This window comes from Hippocampus comes, unplaced genomic scaffold (assembly GCF_001891065.2).
Source record: "Hippocampus comes isolate QL1 unplaced genomic scaffold, H_comes_QL1_v1.1 scaffold68, whole genome shotgun sequence".
NCBI lineage: Eukaryota > Metazoa > Chordata > Actinopteri > Syngnathiformes > Syngnathidae > Hippocampus > Hippocampus comes.
In genome coordinates, this window is record NW_017805625.1 from 3529250 (window position 1) to 3544436 (window position 15187).

The 15187-nt window shown below is 47.1% G+C and overlaps 1 protein-coding gene across 3 annotated transcripts; it reads left to right on the forward strand.

Annotated features, from left to right (window-relative positions):
• Positions 1-940: 940 nt before the first annotated feature.
• dyrk3 (dual specificity tyrosine phosphorylation regulated kinase 3) lies at positions 941-14955 on the forward strand. Of its 3 annotated transcripts, XM_019881137.1 has the most exons (7): positions 2596-3405; positions 6308-6417; positions 10758-10963; positions 11052-11355; positions 11845-12261; positions 12349-13077; positions 14768-14955. In XM_019881137.1, the coding sequence occupies exons 1-6, from the start codon at positions 3363-3365 to the stop codon at positions 13030-13032; spliced, it is 1764 nt and encodes a 587-aa protein (XP_019736696.1). In that variant the 5' UTR covers positions 2596-3362; the 3' UTR covers positions 13033-13077; positions 14768-14955. The 3 variants fall into 3 exon arrangements, with proteins under 3 accessions (XP_019736697.1, XP_019736696.1, XP_019736695.1); XM_019881138.1 differs by lacking the exons at positions 2596-3405; positions 14768-14955 and adding an exon at positions 941-1025 and having other exon boundaries at positions 12349-13424; XM_019881136.1 differs by lacking the exon at positions 14768-14955 and having other exon boundaries at positions 12349-13424.
• The last annotated feature ends 232 nt before the right edge of the window (positions 14956-15187 follow it).

Here is a 15187-nt window from a genome sequence, read left to right on the forward strand (position 1 = left end):
CACACTTGAGCAAAAATACACTTTGCACAAAATGAATTCATCAGAAGGCAAAGTGTCAGGTTTGACATCAGCCATAGGAGGTGATGATGTCACAGTGCGAGCTTGGTGCAAATGAATGCAAATATACAAGTTGTGATTGCATGTTCACAGGTCCTTCGAGGCTTAACACTTGCATGGGATGGGACGCGAACATTCCAACCCTTTTTTTCCTAGGGCTCTTAAGACCCATTCTAGTTTGAAATGGCATTCAAATCAACAGGTGGTAGTGTCAATCACAGACTACGAGACCAAATACAGCTCTGGGCCAGGGACCTTCAAGTTCCCCCCACCCCCATCCCCACCCCTCCAATCCCCCGGTGTCACCTGGTCTCATCTCTTGGTGGCAGGGTGGTAAAATGCAGAGAGCTCTGTGATTTTAAAATGCCACCTGATCCTCACGCTTACACCTTGACCTCTTCGGAAAGAAGCGCATATGGGCTGGAGGCCATCGTCAAAGAGTGTCAATATGCTTATTTATGGCAGTGTATATAGGCAGGCCCCTGTTTCTCACCTCTCAGAAAGAGCTTAGTTTAGCATCAGCGTTTGTCCAGCATGTATCACCATCTTAATTTAGCCCCCAAGCCCTTCTCACACCGGTCTGATCTCACCGTCTGTCCTCTGCACCACCACTCACTATATCTAGCCCTCTATACATCTCCGTAGCCTGACCAGTTTCAAGAAGACAAATCAAGTCAAAACACACACTGTGTACGTATGTAAAAACAGTCCTACCTGGCCCTGCAAGGCGCTTGCCCATCTGCTGAATTAATTCATCGTTTCTTTGTATTTGTCACTTCAAATTATGTCACTGATTGTGTAACAAAGCCACTAAATGATGATGCGGCCTGTGATCTTTGCCATGCCGACCCTAAAGTCACCACAGACCACCAGTCGGACCGGGGTGGGGACAAAAGGATGCTTTCCATTTTAGTGGAGGAAATGCACTAAAATGAGAAGCAAGCAAGGACAGAAGAAAAAGATTCCAGGTAAAGAACTGAATACACTGAAAGTAATTAGAAACATTGGACAGGACTTGACAGGCAGGGAACAGACTGACATAGCGCAGCTAATGAGGACTGTAAACTGACAATACAGGTGATACCAGAATCTGAGACATGCATTCTTGTGGTTGACATTTGCAGTGGTGTAGAATTGTACTGCATCATAGTGAGAAATGTTTCTTTATAGACGGTACAGAGCTGCAAACTACGGCCTCTAATCATGATCAAATGACAATTGAAACTCGATTTGGATCCCACTGTGCATGTGTATCTCATGTTATGACTGGACGCCGCTATTTTATGTATTCAGTTCATAGCATTAATAAAGCCAAAATGTATTGGAGCTAGTTTGGAGATTGTACTAATAACCAGAATACAGGAGACAGAACTGGAGGTTGTCGAGTTCAGGATGTAGAGATTCTCTTTGACAGTGACAAGGGTGAAGGGTGATAAAACAATTCAGCATACTAGTCATATGACTCGGGCGCACGAGTATATGGACTGTGTCTTACTAATAACGTTTTTTATTCCATTACTGAATGACTTTGAAACACATCGGTAGGACAACTACTAGCGAGGCGAAGTTATCGTTGCACATGCTGGTGCTACTCGAGTGTCCACTTATTGGGCTAGTCCTGTTAATAGTAAAGCACAGTAGTTTGTTAAGCTAAATTGCACACTCGTAGGCCAAACGTGGCATTAATATTAGAAAAGAACATGACTAATAAGCCACAGTCCTACTAGTCATCTGGATCATTGAGCCAATATTGAGTGTGAAAATGTGCACCTTGTAATTTGACAGTCGTTAAGGAGGCCACTGTCCGTCAAGAGTCTTTGGGTGGAAACACCTTCATTTATATTCCATGTAGTTGTAAAAAGGTTGTCGCTGGCAAAGGACGGCTGGCTTATACTGGTCGGCGCCTCCTGCAGACCATTCCATTCAAGGTTCGGCGAAACAAAATTTTGGCATGTCATGTCATATGCGCAAATTCGATGTAACTTTGTCTGAATGTCCTTTAAAAATCTCAAAATCGGTCTCAATATGAATATTCCAGATAGATATGAACACTTCTTGTGCGGTCAAGGAGGAGTTACCACGCCGTGCATGCGATAATCATTGAAACACTGTATGGAAATCAAGGTGACAGAGGAGATTCTACTGTACATCATATCTACAAACAGACGCAGAAAACATTGTTCACACGTCAGATTTTTTTTTCTGAGAGTACAGTAGTACAAAACAGACCTGCACGACCTGATCACATGAAAATGGCCTCATGAAAAATGGCGCAATTAAGTCAATTGTCGCATACCTACTTTTCACAACTGAATGGCATATGATTTGTGAGTTACTTGAGATCATCATTATGTCTGTGTATAAAAGTATTGTCGAGATGAGAATTTTTTTAATGACAAATACGGGCCTTGGCACAAATAAAAGTTGGGAAACATTGCCTCGGAGGTGCGTTTTGTAGACGCTGTTTAACATTTCAACGCCACCAGGGGGCGCGACATCTTCCTTTCTAACTTGGAGTCCACCCCGAACCCCTCCCCCTCTCGTCCCCACTCCCCGACAGCCTTCTCGCTCACCCCGCCGAGACACTGAAGACGCCCATAGCAACAACACACCGAGACGTCGAATAAGATCCTCGCGCAGTCTAGCGAACTGATTAAACGCCGCTTCTTCGTCGCGCTGACTACAGGTGATCTGCGGAAAGGCCACGCTTCTAGCATGGGGCGAGAGCAAGGCTCGCTAGCTTGTTTTGGATAGCCCCCCCGAGCCCCCTCCCCAAGCCGTCCCGACTCCCGACGGAGGACTCAACGGAGTTGGGAGCGCCGCTAACCGCAAAGTCAACTAATTGGGAATAAAGACGGGAATGGTGCTCTGGATCGAGTCGCTTGGCAGACAAAGAAAGGCGAGGGGCGCACGGAGCACACCGCCGAGGTGTTCCGTTTGGACTTGAAGTGTTTTTTTTTTTCGGGAGAGGGAGCCGCTCCCCGACGGACGTGGTTTGTTTTGTGGCTAGCTGGCTAGCGAGCTCAGGGAAACGACCCCCCCACCCTCCTTTCTCCAGCGTCTCCCTGCTGCTACCTCGGCTAACATTAGTAGCGCACACAATACACAAATAAGTGTGAGCAAAACGGATTGCTGAGTGACGTTAAGATCGAAAACACAACTCAGGATAGCTTTGGGTGACTGTGCGACAGGTAAACTCGTCGTTAAAAGGAACCATCAGCTCAGTCGGCCATGTAACTTTTTTTTTACGGTTTTCTGGGACTTTTCTTCACTTCGGATGCTGGCATTACAAATTAATTACAACCATGATGATCATAAGCAGAAAGCCAGAGGGCCCAATCGCAACAGGTAATCAATCCCAACTGTGATGTCTTGCTTTTTAAGTGCTTTTGGTTTTGTCTAACTAGCAGGCCCTCGCTTTACATTTACCTAAATATCTTGTGCACGAAATGACCATGAATGCGCATGAATTATCTTGTCCGGTCCTAAATGTCACACTGTGGCTCTTTGTGAACAAGCAGCAGACGAATGCAGGCTTTCTTTCTTTACTTTGTCAACATTAAGCCCCTTTTCTCAGAAGTCCACCACGAAACTCCTTTCCCAGTGTTTTGGCACACCTTCCAGGAACTGCTGATGATTTTATTTACTTTTTTTTTTAATGCTTTTGTTTTGCTCCCTGCACGAGGTCATAACTTGAGCACGAGGTCATAACTTGATAACATTATCAGGAACACGAGTCAGCTTTTCCTCAATCACGTTTTTGGCCGGTTGTGTGTTTGAACTTTAGCTTTTACCTCTCGCCGTATAAAGACAGTTTGAACGTTTGCTTCCATCCAAACTTTTAAAGTCATATTTTCTCAAATAAAATGACTAGTGTTTATGATATGTATACTGTAGAGTTGTCTATTAGAGTTAAAGTGTTTACTTTGGAGCGGAAACCTCTTATTTCCAGACATGGTCAAATTTTTCATATTTTTCCCCTCCACAAATCGATACTATTGGTCAGTCCCCACGTGGTTTTTAAATGCTTTTTGAAACAAATTATTGGCCAATAATAATGCAATGTTCCCGGCTCTGTAACCATGCCATATTTTTTTTTTCCTGAAAAGTGATGGTTTGAGAGTTGATAGGATTCTGCCCCACACCAGCGATCTGTGATTACACCCAATTTAATTAATTGCATACATTACAAGATGTGGTGTGATGACTCTTGTGTCATCCCTAACATTGAACTCAAACCTATTTTTGTTCAAATTTATGTTTTTTTTTAATGCAAAACTTGCAAAAGATTTGCTGTTATTTTTGTGATCAAAACAAAAGTCACAAATTGGAGATACGTGCTATTTTATGAAACAGCAAGGGTATATATCATGTAGTGTTTGATGGGATTATAGTATAACGACTGGCATTTACCAGTATCATGAAATAACTAGTATTTGTATGAAAATCAGCATTTCAAACCCACTCAGTGTGTTAATTAGGTAAAAGATGACTATTACAGCCACCTACTGGTACTATATGCTGTTTATTTGAGGCGAGGCACCCATATCTGCAATTGGTTCATGTACCTGACGACTGATGCGTGATCTGTTACTTGTTTAGTTGGGGAAAGTTTTTAGTTATCTTGCATCTGATAGTTTGTGTGTGTGTTTTTTAATTGTAATTTTGTGCCTCTCTAGTAATCTCATGCAAACAGGCCAAATGTTATTGCATATGCACCATTATTTCTGCGTCATCCCCAACATTGAACTCAAATCTATTTTTGTTCATATTTATGATTTTTTTTTTAATCCAAAACTTGCAAAAGATTTGCTGTTATTTTTGTGATCAAAACAAAAGTCACAAATTGGGGATACGTGCTATTTTATGAAACAGCAAGGGTATATATCATGTAGTGTTTGATGGTATTATAGTATAACGACTGGCATTTACCAGTATCATGAAATAACTAGTATTTGTACGAAAATCAGTATTTCAAACCCATTCAGTGTGTTAATTAGGTCAAAGATGACTATTACAACCACCTACTCGTACTATATGCTGTTTATTTGAGGCGAGGCACCCATATCTGCAATTGGTTCATGTACCTGACGACTGATGCGTGATCTGTTACTTGTTTAGTTGGGGAAAGTTTTTAGTTATCTTGCATCTGATAGTTTGTGTGTGTTTTTTTAATTGTAATTTTGTGCCTCTCTAGTAATCTCATGCAAACAGGCGAAATGTTATTGCATATGCACCATTATTTAAAGGGACGAGTGATTTTGTAATTTGTGAACTTTTCGGGGTTAGCCCCCAAAGTGGGCAGATTGAGTTTGAAAGTGCTGAGCCCCAACCGAGCGATTAGGACTTTTCAGAAGGCTAATGAAGGTCCGTGCTTGGCTAATATTGTGCACGGAGACCTAAAGCCTGTGTTTGCTGTGCTGTGCTGCACCGGTCTAATGCGTGGGTATCCAGGCAGCAGGTCTAATCTGTCCCGCTGCAGGTCTGTTGACTAGGGACGCAAGCTGTGACGCACCTGCCTGTGCGCAGAACACTCTCAAGGGCCAGTCGCAGGGAACACCAGTTGTTTTTCTTCCAGCTAACCAAACATGTCGCCAGTGTAAATGGTCACCGGCTACTTGGAGCCATGCCACAATAGTGGCGAGGTACAAAAGGTGCCTAACAACTGTCGAGATGAACAGCCCTTTGTCTGTCATCTGAGAAACCACTTACAAGGTTGACTCCTTCATACATTTTGCCCGTATCATATCAGATGAAGTGACGTGACCCCGCACACGCACGCACATACGCGCACACGCCCTTTGCTATTGAATAGCCTTTTGAGCTCTTTTTAGGAGCACACCTGACCTGGTCCATGCGGTACAAGGGCTTGAATGGACAGATGGGTAGACGGAAAGATACTGTCGTCACACGGGCATCTGTTACCCCCATTAGGCCAATAATACCACTTGCAGCGCTAGCAATCTGGGACCCTAAGCCCTACCTAAGCTGGTCAGGTCGCTGCCATGCTCTTGGGTACCATGTATTTCTCACAATACGTGCATGGGGTGGATTGTCACAGGAAATGTGGTTTCTCCAATTTGTTTTCACAACATTGTAGTTGATTGACAAGATAATCAATGGGATTTAGCATGTTGCCCCCGCCTCCAACAAGATTAGATTACACCTTTTCATGTATCCTTGACTGCGTTATTGATTGTCTCATTTCCCTTGATCACGCTCCGATGTTTATTCCTCTTTGTGCCTTTAGCACGTCACGGTGATGGACTTTACGACTCGTACATGAGGACGGACCACATCCTCAAGGAGGACACCGACACCAGCAGTCCTTCTGGCCTGCCCCCCATGCCCAAGCTCACAGTAAGCAAACATCCAAACACCCCAAAGCCAAACAAAGCCTTATTTCCTGTGCCGTCGTAGCGTGCTGTCTCCAGACATCCTGTTTCTCGGAGGGATGGAAGCCGTTCCCCCCCCTGATGGGATTATAGTATAACGACTGGCATTTACCAGTATCATGAAATAACTAGTATTTGTATGAAAATCAGCATTTCAAACCCACTCAGTGTGTTAATTAGGTAAAAGATGACTATTACAGCCACCTACTGGTACTATATGCTGTTTATTTGAGGCGAGGCACCCATATCTGCAATTGGTTCATGTACCTGACGACTGATGCGTGATCTGTTACTTGTTTAGTTGGGGAAAGTTTTTAGTTATCTTGCATCTGATAGTTTGTGTGTGTGTTTTTTAATTGTAATTTTGTGCCTCTCTAGTAATCTCATGCAAACAGGCCAAATGTTATTGCATATGCACCATTATTTAAAGGGACGAGTGATTTTGTAATTTGTGAACTTTTCGGGGTTAGCCCCCAAAGCGGGCAGATTGAGTTTGAAAGTGCTGAGCCCCAACCGAGCGATTAGGACTTTTCAGAAGGCTAATGAAGGTCCGTGCTTGGCTAATATTGTGCACGGAGACCTAAAGCCTGTGTTTGCTGTGCTGTGCTGCACCGGTCTAATGCGTGGGTATCCAGGCAGCAGGGTTTGTTTCTTGTCATCCCATTAACTTGACTCTGTTTAGCCTTGACTGTCGCATGGCAGCGAGATGAGCGCATCTCTTCACATCCGCCGGCGTGATGAATTTTTTATGCCACTCCGAGGCTTCTGTGAGGATTACCTAGATGTATGGTAGCACGGGTGGAACGGGTCACAAAATCCACGCTTCGCTTTGTATCTCGGTTTTGTGCTGACGGTTTTCGGTTCGGCGCTGCTTGAGGCAGCTGGACTCTTAGTTGAAATTGTGGGAGGATTTTCTTATTTCCCCAAGTAAGATGATTTGATAGATGCTTGTCCACTTGAATGCGTTTAGTATCACTCAACAACAATCAATAATGCCGGTCGATACAAGTGGGCTACCTACTTTTTCACTTTGGATGCAGTCGGAATGGCCCCGTTGGCAGCCAATGTGTGCACGCATTGAATCTTTCAAGCCTTTCATGCCAAAAAGGGGCAAAATGGTTCAGTATAAAGTCTAAAGATTTATTGGACTTGAAAATGTGACCCACAAACAAAATCGCTAATCAACATTCTCTCCCCCCTGCCCCCGTTGTACTGTGCAGCGTAATCCGCCATCAGTGGGCCTGCACAGAGGTTTGGATACATTGTCGCGAGCAGGGCCACTCATCTTCTTTTGTATTTTCTGTCACGCTCACAGAGGTAATATCCTCACTTGAATGTAGCTGACAGGAGCGCGTCCCAGTTGTGGGGGTTTTTTTTTTTTTTTTTGGTGTGGCGGGGGGGATTGCACAGAGCTGCCCACTTGAACTAATAACCACAATTGTCATTGCCGGTCACTCCAAAACAAACTCGAGCGGAACTGTGCTTGTTGGGGTTGGCGGCGCCGAGGGCTGTCACGGACTTTCGCTTTTGTTTTTCCTGTCTTAAATTGTCTTGCGTTGTGACAAGTTTGGTGTGTTTGCTGCACGTGAAGAGTTGTGCAACTGCCAGCGCATTAAGCATTTTCTCTTGATGGCAAAGAGATTAGCTCCTCTCCATCTGTTGCAGTTTGCGCACAAGCAGCTCCGTTGCCACCCTCATTTAACAACGTTCACCTGTGGCTCTCTTAGCGATGTTTCTTGTTTTGATTGATTCCTCCTCAGAGCAATACTGATGGCGCGCCACACACACTGATATTGATGCTCGGACGTTATTTGTGTCCCGTGGGTGAAAGGGTTCAATCGATGACATTGGGCTGTACAGTTTTTGGGACAACAGCTGCAGAAGGCCGCCGCAGGGTCGGCCATTTGGCTTGCCCGCCATAAATTAAGACCATATACTTGTACGTATGGACACCAACCCTCCATTCTGTTGCTTTGCTGAAATGCGGGATCATCTCCTTTTAGCTTCATGACTGAAGCCTAATTACAGAACAAATGTCACCACCTCATTTCATCTACTGTAATTTTTTTCCTGGTGGTGTGGCGTTGTGTCTTGAAAAACCAGGGCTGGGGCACTTTCTTTCTACCGGGAGCGAGTTTAGTTTCTTTCTTCACATGCCATAAGAAATGTCTGGAAATTTTGATACAACAATCAAAACACGTGGATGATATATTTTGAACATTTGTGGGATCATGTGAGATCGTATTTGTTTTTCGATTGACTTTTGGCAGCTCGGCTCAAATGTGTGCAGGCTGTACATGGCCCAGAGATAGGCCAGAGATTGAAGCGACCCCACCCCTGATAATTTCATAGCAAGTGCTCAGTGAGGGTGGGGAAACAAATATTTAGGCCACTGGCATGATAAGTGCGCACGTGGAAGACCTGACAAGTAAAATGTTTACAGTACACTCCACCAGACTTTGTTTGCTTTTAAAAAAAAAAGACATTTTTTTATACGATACAAACAACACTAAAAGACTCCAAATTAAAATGTGTTTTTTTTTTGCATTAAACTCCTTTAATGTTGCAAAAATGAATACGCAATTGTTCTTGTATTCCCTGCCAAACCGGAGCAAAAGCTACATTTTGAAAGGGCTTTACTTGTAAACGTACTTCAACAACCCACAGTGTCTCCATTTTACTCCGAATGCCAACTAGAAAGCGACCTCACGTCTCATTGTGGCTATTTCTCTTTCTAGCAGTAAGAGAGTTTAAAGGGACTGAATTCCAGGGGGTTGCTCAAACGAAACTGCTGGCAGGAAGAACTGGTCCTCATCTTAACATTCAGTCCTGTCATTGAAACAATGAGAGACACTAAAAATATCCCCAACAATCTTATAATGTTCACAATTTGATCCAGTCATACATGTTTAGTTCGGATGAAATAGTGCAGTGATTGGATATAACAATTCAGACACATTTGTGTGCTTGTGCGTGCATGCCTGCACGTGTGTGTTTGATTCCGGTGTTGCCTACCAGACAGGATCTCCATCCAGTTTTTCTGGTTTGGCCACCCTTACTGGGTGACAATGTATGTCACTCCGGTTGTCAAAATGTATCCCTCGGTGTAGAAAATCGAGACTTTGGACGAGTGGTGCGCCGATCAATCGGCCATCGATCACGATTGGCTGATTTATGAGGATGAGTTCGGCATGTGCCGCTCAACGCCTCCTCCCTCTTTTTTATTCGCACTACGTGCGCTCGCCCCGCCCCAGCGGCAACCCAAACGTGTGTGCCATGTCGAAGTTTAATGCGATTTCAGAACGATGCCAAGTTTGCATTCCGCAACACATGCCATGAAAAGATGTCGGAAAGAACGGGTCAAAAAGCTTGAAAAGTACTTTCGATATGATGTTTGAAGAACAGACACTTGGCGCAACATGGTGAGCTTTCATGGCTCACGGCAGTGAATTGAAGAGACGGAGCGGCGCCTGTCAAACGGCAGCTAACACATCCCGCACGAGGCTACATATTACAATTCAAGCGTGACAGTTAAAAGGCTCAACATAACCTGCGGCTCACGGCAGTGAATTGAAGAGACGGGGTGGGGGTGGCGCCTTTCAAACAGCAGCTAACACATCCCGCACGAGGCTACAAATGCCTGTTCAAGCGTGACAGTTAAAAGGCTCAACATAACCTGAAAAATAATTGAATTCATCTGACCCAATGACCTGACTTTCTCAGCGGTGGAAGACACCCTGCCTGCTCTCTCACTTGGAGCCCCGCTACATGCTATCTGGGTGCAAATGATCGGCGTCGGCAGATTTGATTCGTGGAAGATCGCGATCAGAATCAGCAGCATAAAACCCAGATCCGAACACACTGACTTCAGACTTTAATTATTTCCAGAGGGGGGTGCGCCCGACTGGAGCGATGCCTTGCTCAACGGCAGCTGAAGGAGATGGATTTGTCCTAAATGAACAAAATTCCAAAATTTCTGTGCAGGCCTACCCGACATCTGCTTTGGAGTTTTATCTCATCCCTTGAAGCCCGAAACATAGCTAAATTTCCAGTGTACGTTCCTTGTAGCCATATTTTCTTGAGAGTTTCACGTGCTATGTTGAGGTCCCGCATGATATCATGTGACTCACCACGAGAATTTTATTTGACTTTAAAGGGGGTATATTTTTCAGAGTGTTTTTGTCTAATTCTGAAGTGCACTTTAGAGGTTTTTGGTGTGTGCGGTGGCTCCACAATCTAACGTTGTGCGTTCCTTGTCGAAAACCCATGTCAGGCCAATCTAATTGCCTCGTCTTGGCTCTTCAGGCGGTCAGTAACAAGGGTGTGATGAGGGATCAGATAACCGTACGAGGCGGCCAGCTGAAGGTCAAGTATCTGTACGAAGACTCCGCTAACAATCGCAAGATCAGTGCCATTACCACGGCCGCACCTCAAAACGGCGGGACCAGCGCTCCGACGGCTAGTAAACCGGCACCAACCACCACCTTGCCCAAAGATCACAGCGCTGACAGGTGGGAAAGACATGGAGAAAAAAAAAAGTGTCATATTTAGACCGAGACTGTTTGCTCACCACCTGGAGTTTTTTCTGGTTTATCACAGCTCCGAATCCAGTAAAGGCTCCAATGACAACGCTGGCTCTCAAGGAGTTGCCAATGGCGGGAACACTACCAAGCTGTGTGGCCCCCTCACGCCAGAACAGGCCGTGAGACTGTACCGGACCCAACTGACCAGCCTTGAGCAAACCGAAATCCACTCCTACTCCGACGTCTACTTCGTGGGACCCAATGCCAAGAAGAGGCCCGCCGTCACTGGGGGCAGCAACAACTGCGGCTATGATGACGAGCAAGGCGGCTACATCAACGTCCCCCATGACCACCTGGCTTACCGCTACGAGTTTCTCAAGGTAAGGAAAAGGATCTGCTCAAAGGCTGTTGTTCACCTCCACATCTCTTAGAAGATAAGCTGGTTCTGAAGCAGAGTTAGTGCCAAAGCGAAGAGGAGAAATCGCTTACCTGCTGTTGTTGTAGATTCCCATTTGCGGTTCTTTGTTGGATTGGATGATCGAAGTGGTTTGTGTAACAATGACGGGGCGATTTATAGAATTTCTGATTTCGACAAGTGGTCAGGAGCCTCAATGGCTTGTGGGGAAAAAAAGGTGGTCACCAGCCTGGGCATGCACTGCTGTGGGATGGAATTTTGTCGCAAGTCAGCCAACATGGTTGGAAGGAATTTTGTTACAACCGAGAAAATAATCTAATGAAAATGTTTAGTTTTTTTTCAACGTGCAATAGGAGTAAATTAACCCGATAACGTGCTAAGCTGTCCACTGTAGTAACCGCTGTCCCCAAAGGGGTTAAGCCTCTTTCATCCGCCTCCCTTTTGCCGCCCTCAGATTATTGGCAAGGGCAGCTTCGGCCAGGTGGCCAAAGTCTACGACCACAAAATGCAGCAGCACCTGGCTCTGAAGATGGTCCGCAACGAGAAGCGTTTCCACCGCCAGGCGCAGGAAGAGATCCGCATCCTGGAGCACCTGCGCAAGCAGGACCGCAGCGGCACCATGAACGTGGTGCACATGCTGGAACATTTCACCTTCCGCAACCACATCTGCATGACCTTCGAGTTGCTCAGCATGAACCTCTACGAGCTGATCAAGCGCAACAAGTTCCAAGGCTTCAGCTTGCCTCTGGTCAGGAAGTTTGCTCACTCCATCCTGCAGTGCCTGGAAGCCCTGAGCAGGCTCCGAATCATCCACTGTGATCTCAAGCCTGAGAACATTCTCCTCAAGCAGCAGGGACGCAGCGGCATCAAGGTATTCGAGCACACTCGCGCCGCGCGGCCTAGAAGCAACTCCTCTTCTTTCTCACTCGCTCAATGGCTTGCCTCTCCCCCCCACCAGGTGATAGACTTTGGCTCCAGCTGCTTTGAGCACCAGCGCGTGTACACATACATCCAGTCTCGCTTCTATCGAGCTCCCGAGGTGATCTTCGGCGCTCGCTACGGCCTGCCCATCGACATGTGGAGCTTCGGCTGCATCCTTGCTGAGCTGCTGACGGGCTACCCGCTTTTCCCCGGCGAGGACGAGGGCGACCAATTAGCCTGTGTCATGGAACTGCTAGGCATGCCTCCTCAGAAGGTTCTGGAGCAGGCCAAAAGAGTAAAGACCTTTATCAACTCCAAGGGCCACCCTCGCTACTGCGGAGCCAACACCCTGCCCACAGGGGCCACCGTGCTCACGGCGTCCCGCTCCCGCCGCGGTAAGTTGAGAGGTCCCCCGGCTAGCAAAGAGTGGAGCGCCGCGCTCAAAGGTTGCGAGGACGCCACCTTTATTGACTTCATTAAGAAGTGTTTGGACTGGGACCCCTCATCTCGTCTGACCCCTAGCCAGGCACTCAGACACCCTTGGCTCTATCGCCGGCTGCCCAAATCGCTACCTGTAGCCGAGAGGAGCCAAGGGGGCCCCACGAGGCGCGGGTCAGGCCTGGGCACCACAGCTACGAATAACAAACTGAGGAGCAACATGTTGGGAGATTCCGGAGAGGCCGTACCTATTCGCACGGTCCTACCCAAACTTGTCACTTAGAGAGGGAGCGAGAGAGTCCCACTTTATCTCCTCTCTCCCTCCTCCCCCTCCTCCGCACTTCTCAGGAGAGGAGGCGGTGCAGGAGGATGCGGAGTCTAGGTTTTAAAATGGTCGCTTGTCCTTTGTTTTTGTTTTGTTTTTTACTGCGCGGTGTCGACACCCCAGTTCTGGCTTTTTGATATTAGCTGAGCAAATGAGAGACGACACAAGAAGAAAAAAAAAAAAAGGTTTTCTACAGAGGATTTCCTCGGGCGGCTGTGCAGATTCTATACACGGTCGTTGATTTTGATCATCCTTTGTACAAATGTGCGAGTGTTTTTAATGTGAATTTGTTCCCACGCGAGTGTTTTTAGTTGCCCGCACTCTTTTTATCACTGAACACTCTGAGGAGTCAAAAGGGCTACAAACTCCCTACTTAGCTCGCCGGTAGCCGACAAAGCTTTACTCAGCCGACAGTCATCATCGAAAAGAGCACACTGACACATACAGCCAACACTTTCACACTATTTGACGACAGCATCATGGAGTTTCTGCAATAACGTTTCGCCTTTTGACCTCTCGACCTAATCCCCGGTGCTAGCATGTCAACTCAATATGTGCGCGAACACACTGGCTCAGTGTTACTGTGTGGGAGAACGTGGTGCACATGCTGGAACATTTCACCTTCCGCAACCACATCTGCATGACCTTCGAGTTGCTCAGCATGAACCTCTACGAGCTGATCAAGCGCAACAAGTTCCAAGGATTCAGATGCGGCCTCGAAGCAACTCCTCTTCTTTCTCACTCGCTCAATGGCTTGCCTCTCCCCCCCACCAGGTGATAGACTTTGGCTCCAGCTGCTTTGAGCACCAGCGCGTGTACACATACATCCAGTCTCGCTTCTATCGAGCTCCCGAGGTGATCTTCGGCGCTCGCTACGGCCTGCCCATCGACATGTGGAGCTTCGGCTGCATCCTTGCTGAGCTGCTGACGGGCTACCCGCTTTTCCCCGGCGAGGACGAGGGCGACCAATTAGCCTGTGTCATGGAACTGCTAGGCATGCCTCCTCAGAAGGTTCTGGAGCAGGCCAAAAGAGTAAAGACCTTTATCAACTCCAAGGGCCACCCTCGCTACTGCGGAGCCAACACCCTGCCCACAGGGGCCACCGTGCTCACGGCGTCCCGCTCCCGCCGCGGTAAGTTGAGAGGTCCCCCGGCTAGCAAAGAGTGGAGCGCCGCGCTCAAAGGTTGCGAGGACGCCACCTTTATTGACTTCATTACGCTACTGCGGAGCCAACACCCTGCCCACAGGGGCCACCGTGCTCACGGCGTCCCGCTCCCGCCGCGGTAAGTTGAGAGGTCCCCCGGCTAGCAAAGAGTGGAGCGCCGCGCTCAAAGGTTGCGAGGACGCCACCTTTATTGACTTCATTAAGAAGTGTTTGGACTGGGACCCCTCATCTCGTCTGACCCCTAGCCAGGCACTCAGACACCCTTGGCTCTATCGCCGGCTGCCCAAATCGCTACCTGTAGCCGAGAGGAGCCAAGGGGCCCCCACGAGGCGGCTCCCCGATAACCACAGCACCTCCTTCCCCTCCATCATGGCCAAGGGCGGGTCAGGCCTGGGCACCACAGCTACGAATAACAAACTGAGGAGCAACATGTTGGGAGATTCCGGAGAGGCCGTACCTATTCGCACGGTCCTACCCAAACTTGTCACTTAGAGAGGGAGCGAGAGAGTCCCACTTTATCTCCTCTCTTCCTCCTCCCCCTCCTCCGCACTTCTCAGGAGGAGTCGGTGTGCAGGAGGATGCGGAGTCTAGGTTTTAAAATGGTCGCTTGTCCTTTGTTTTTGTTTTGTTTTTTTACTGCGCAGTGTCGACACCCCAGTTCTGGCTTTTTGATATTAGCTGAGCAAATGAGAGACGACACAAGAAGAAAAAAAAAAAAGGTTTTCTACAGAGGATTTCCTCGGGCGGCTGTGCAGATTCTATACACGGTCGTTGATTTTGATCATCCTTTGTACAAATGTGCGAGTGTTTTTAATGTGAATTTGTTCCCACGCGAGTGTTTTTAGTTGCCTGCACTCTTTTTATCACTGAACACTCTGAGGAGTCAAAAGGGCTACAAACTCCCTACTTAGCTCGCCGGTAGCCGACAAAGCTTTACTCAGCCGACCA

Excerpts from the sequence above, each read along its gene's own strand:
- dyrk3 (XM_019881137.1), top strand. The coding sequence starts at position 3,363 with ATGATGATCATAAGCAGAAAGCCAGAGGGCCCAATCGCAACAG. Across the intron at positions 3,406-6,307 it reads AGAGGGCCCAATCGCAACAG|CACGTCACGGTGATGGACTT; the intron begins GTAATCAATCCC and ends TTGTGCCTTTAG. Across the intron at positions 10,964-11,051 it reads AAAGATCACAGCGCTGACAG|CTCCGAATCCAGTAAAGGCT; the intron begins GTGGGAAAGACA and ends GGTTTATCACAG.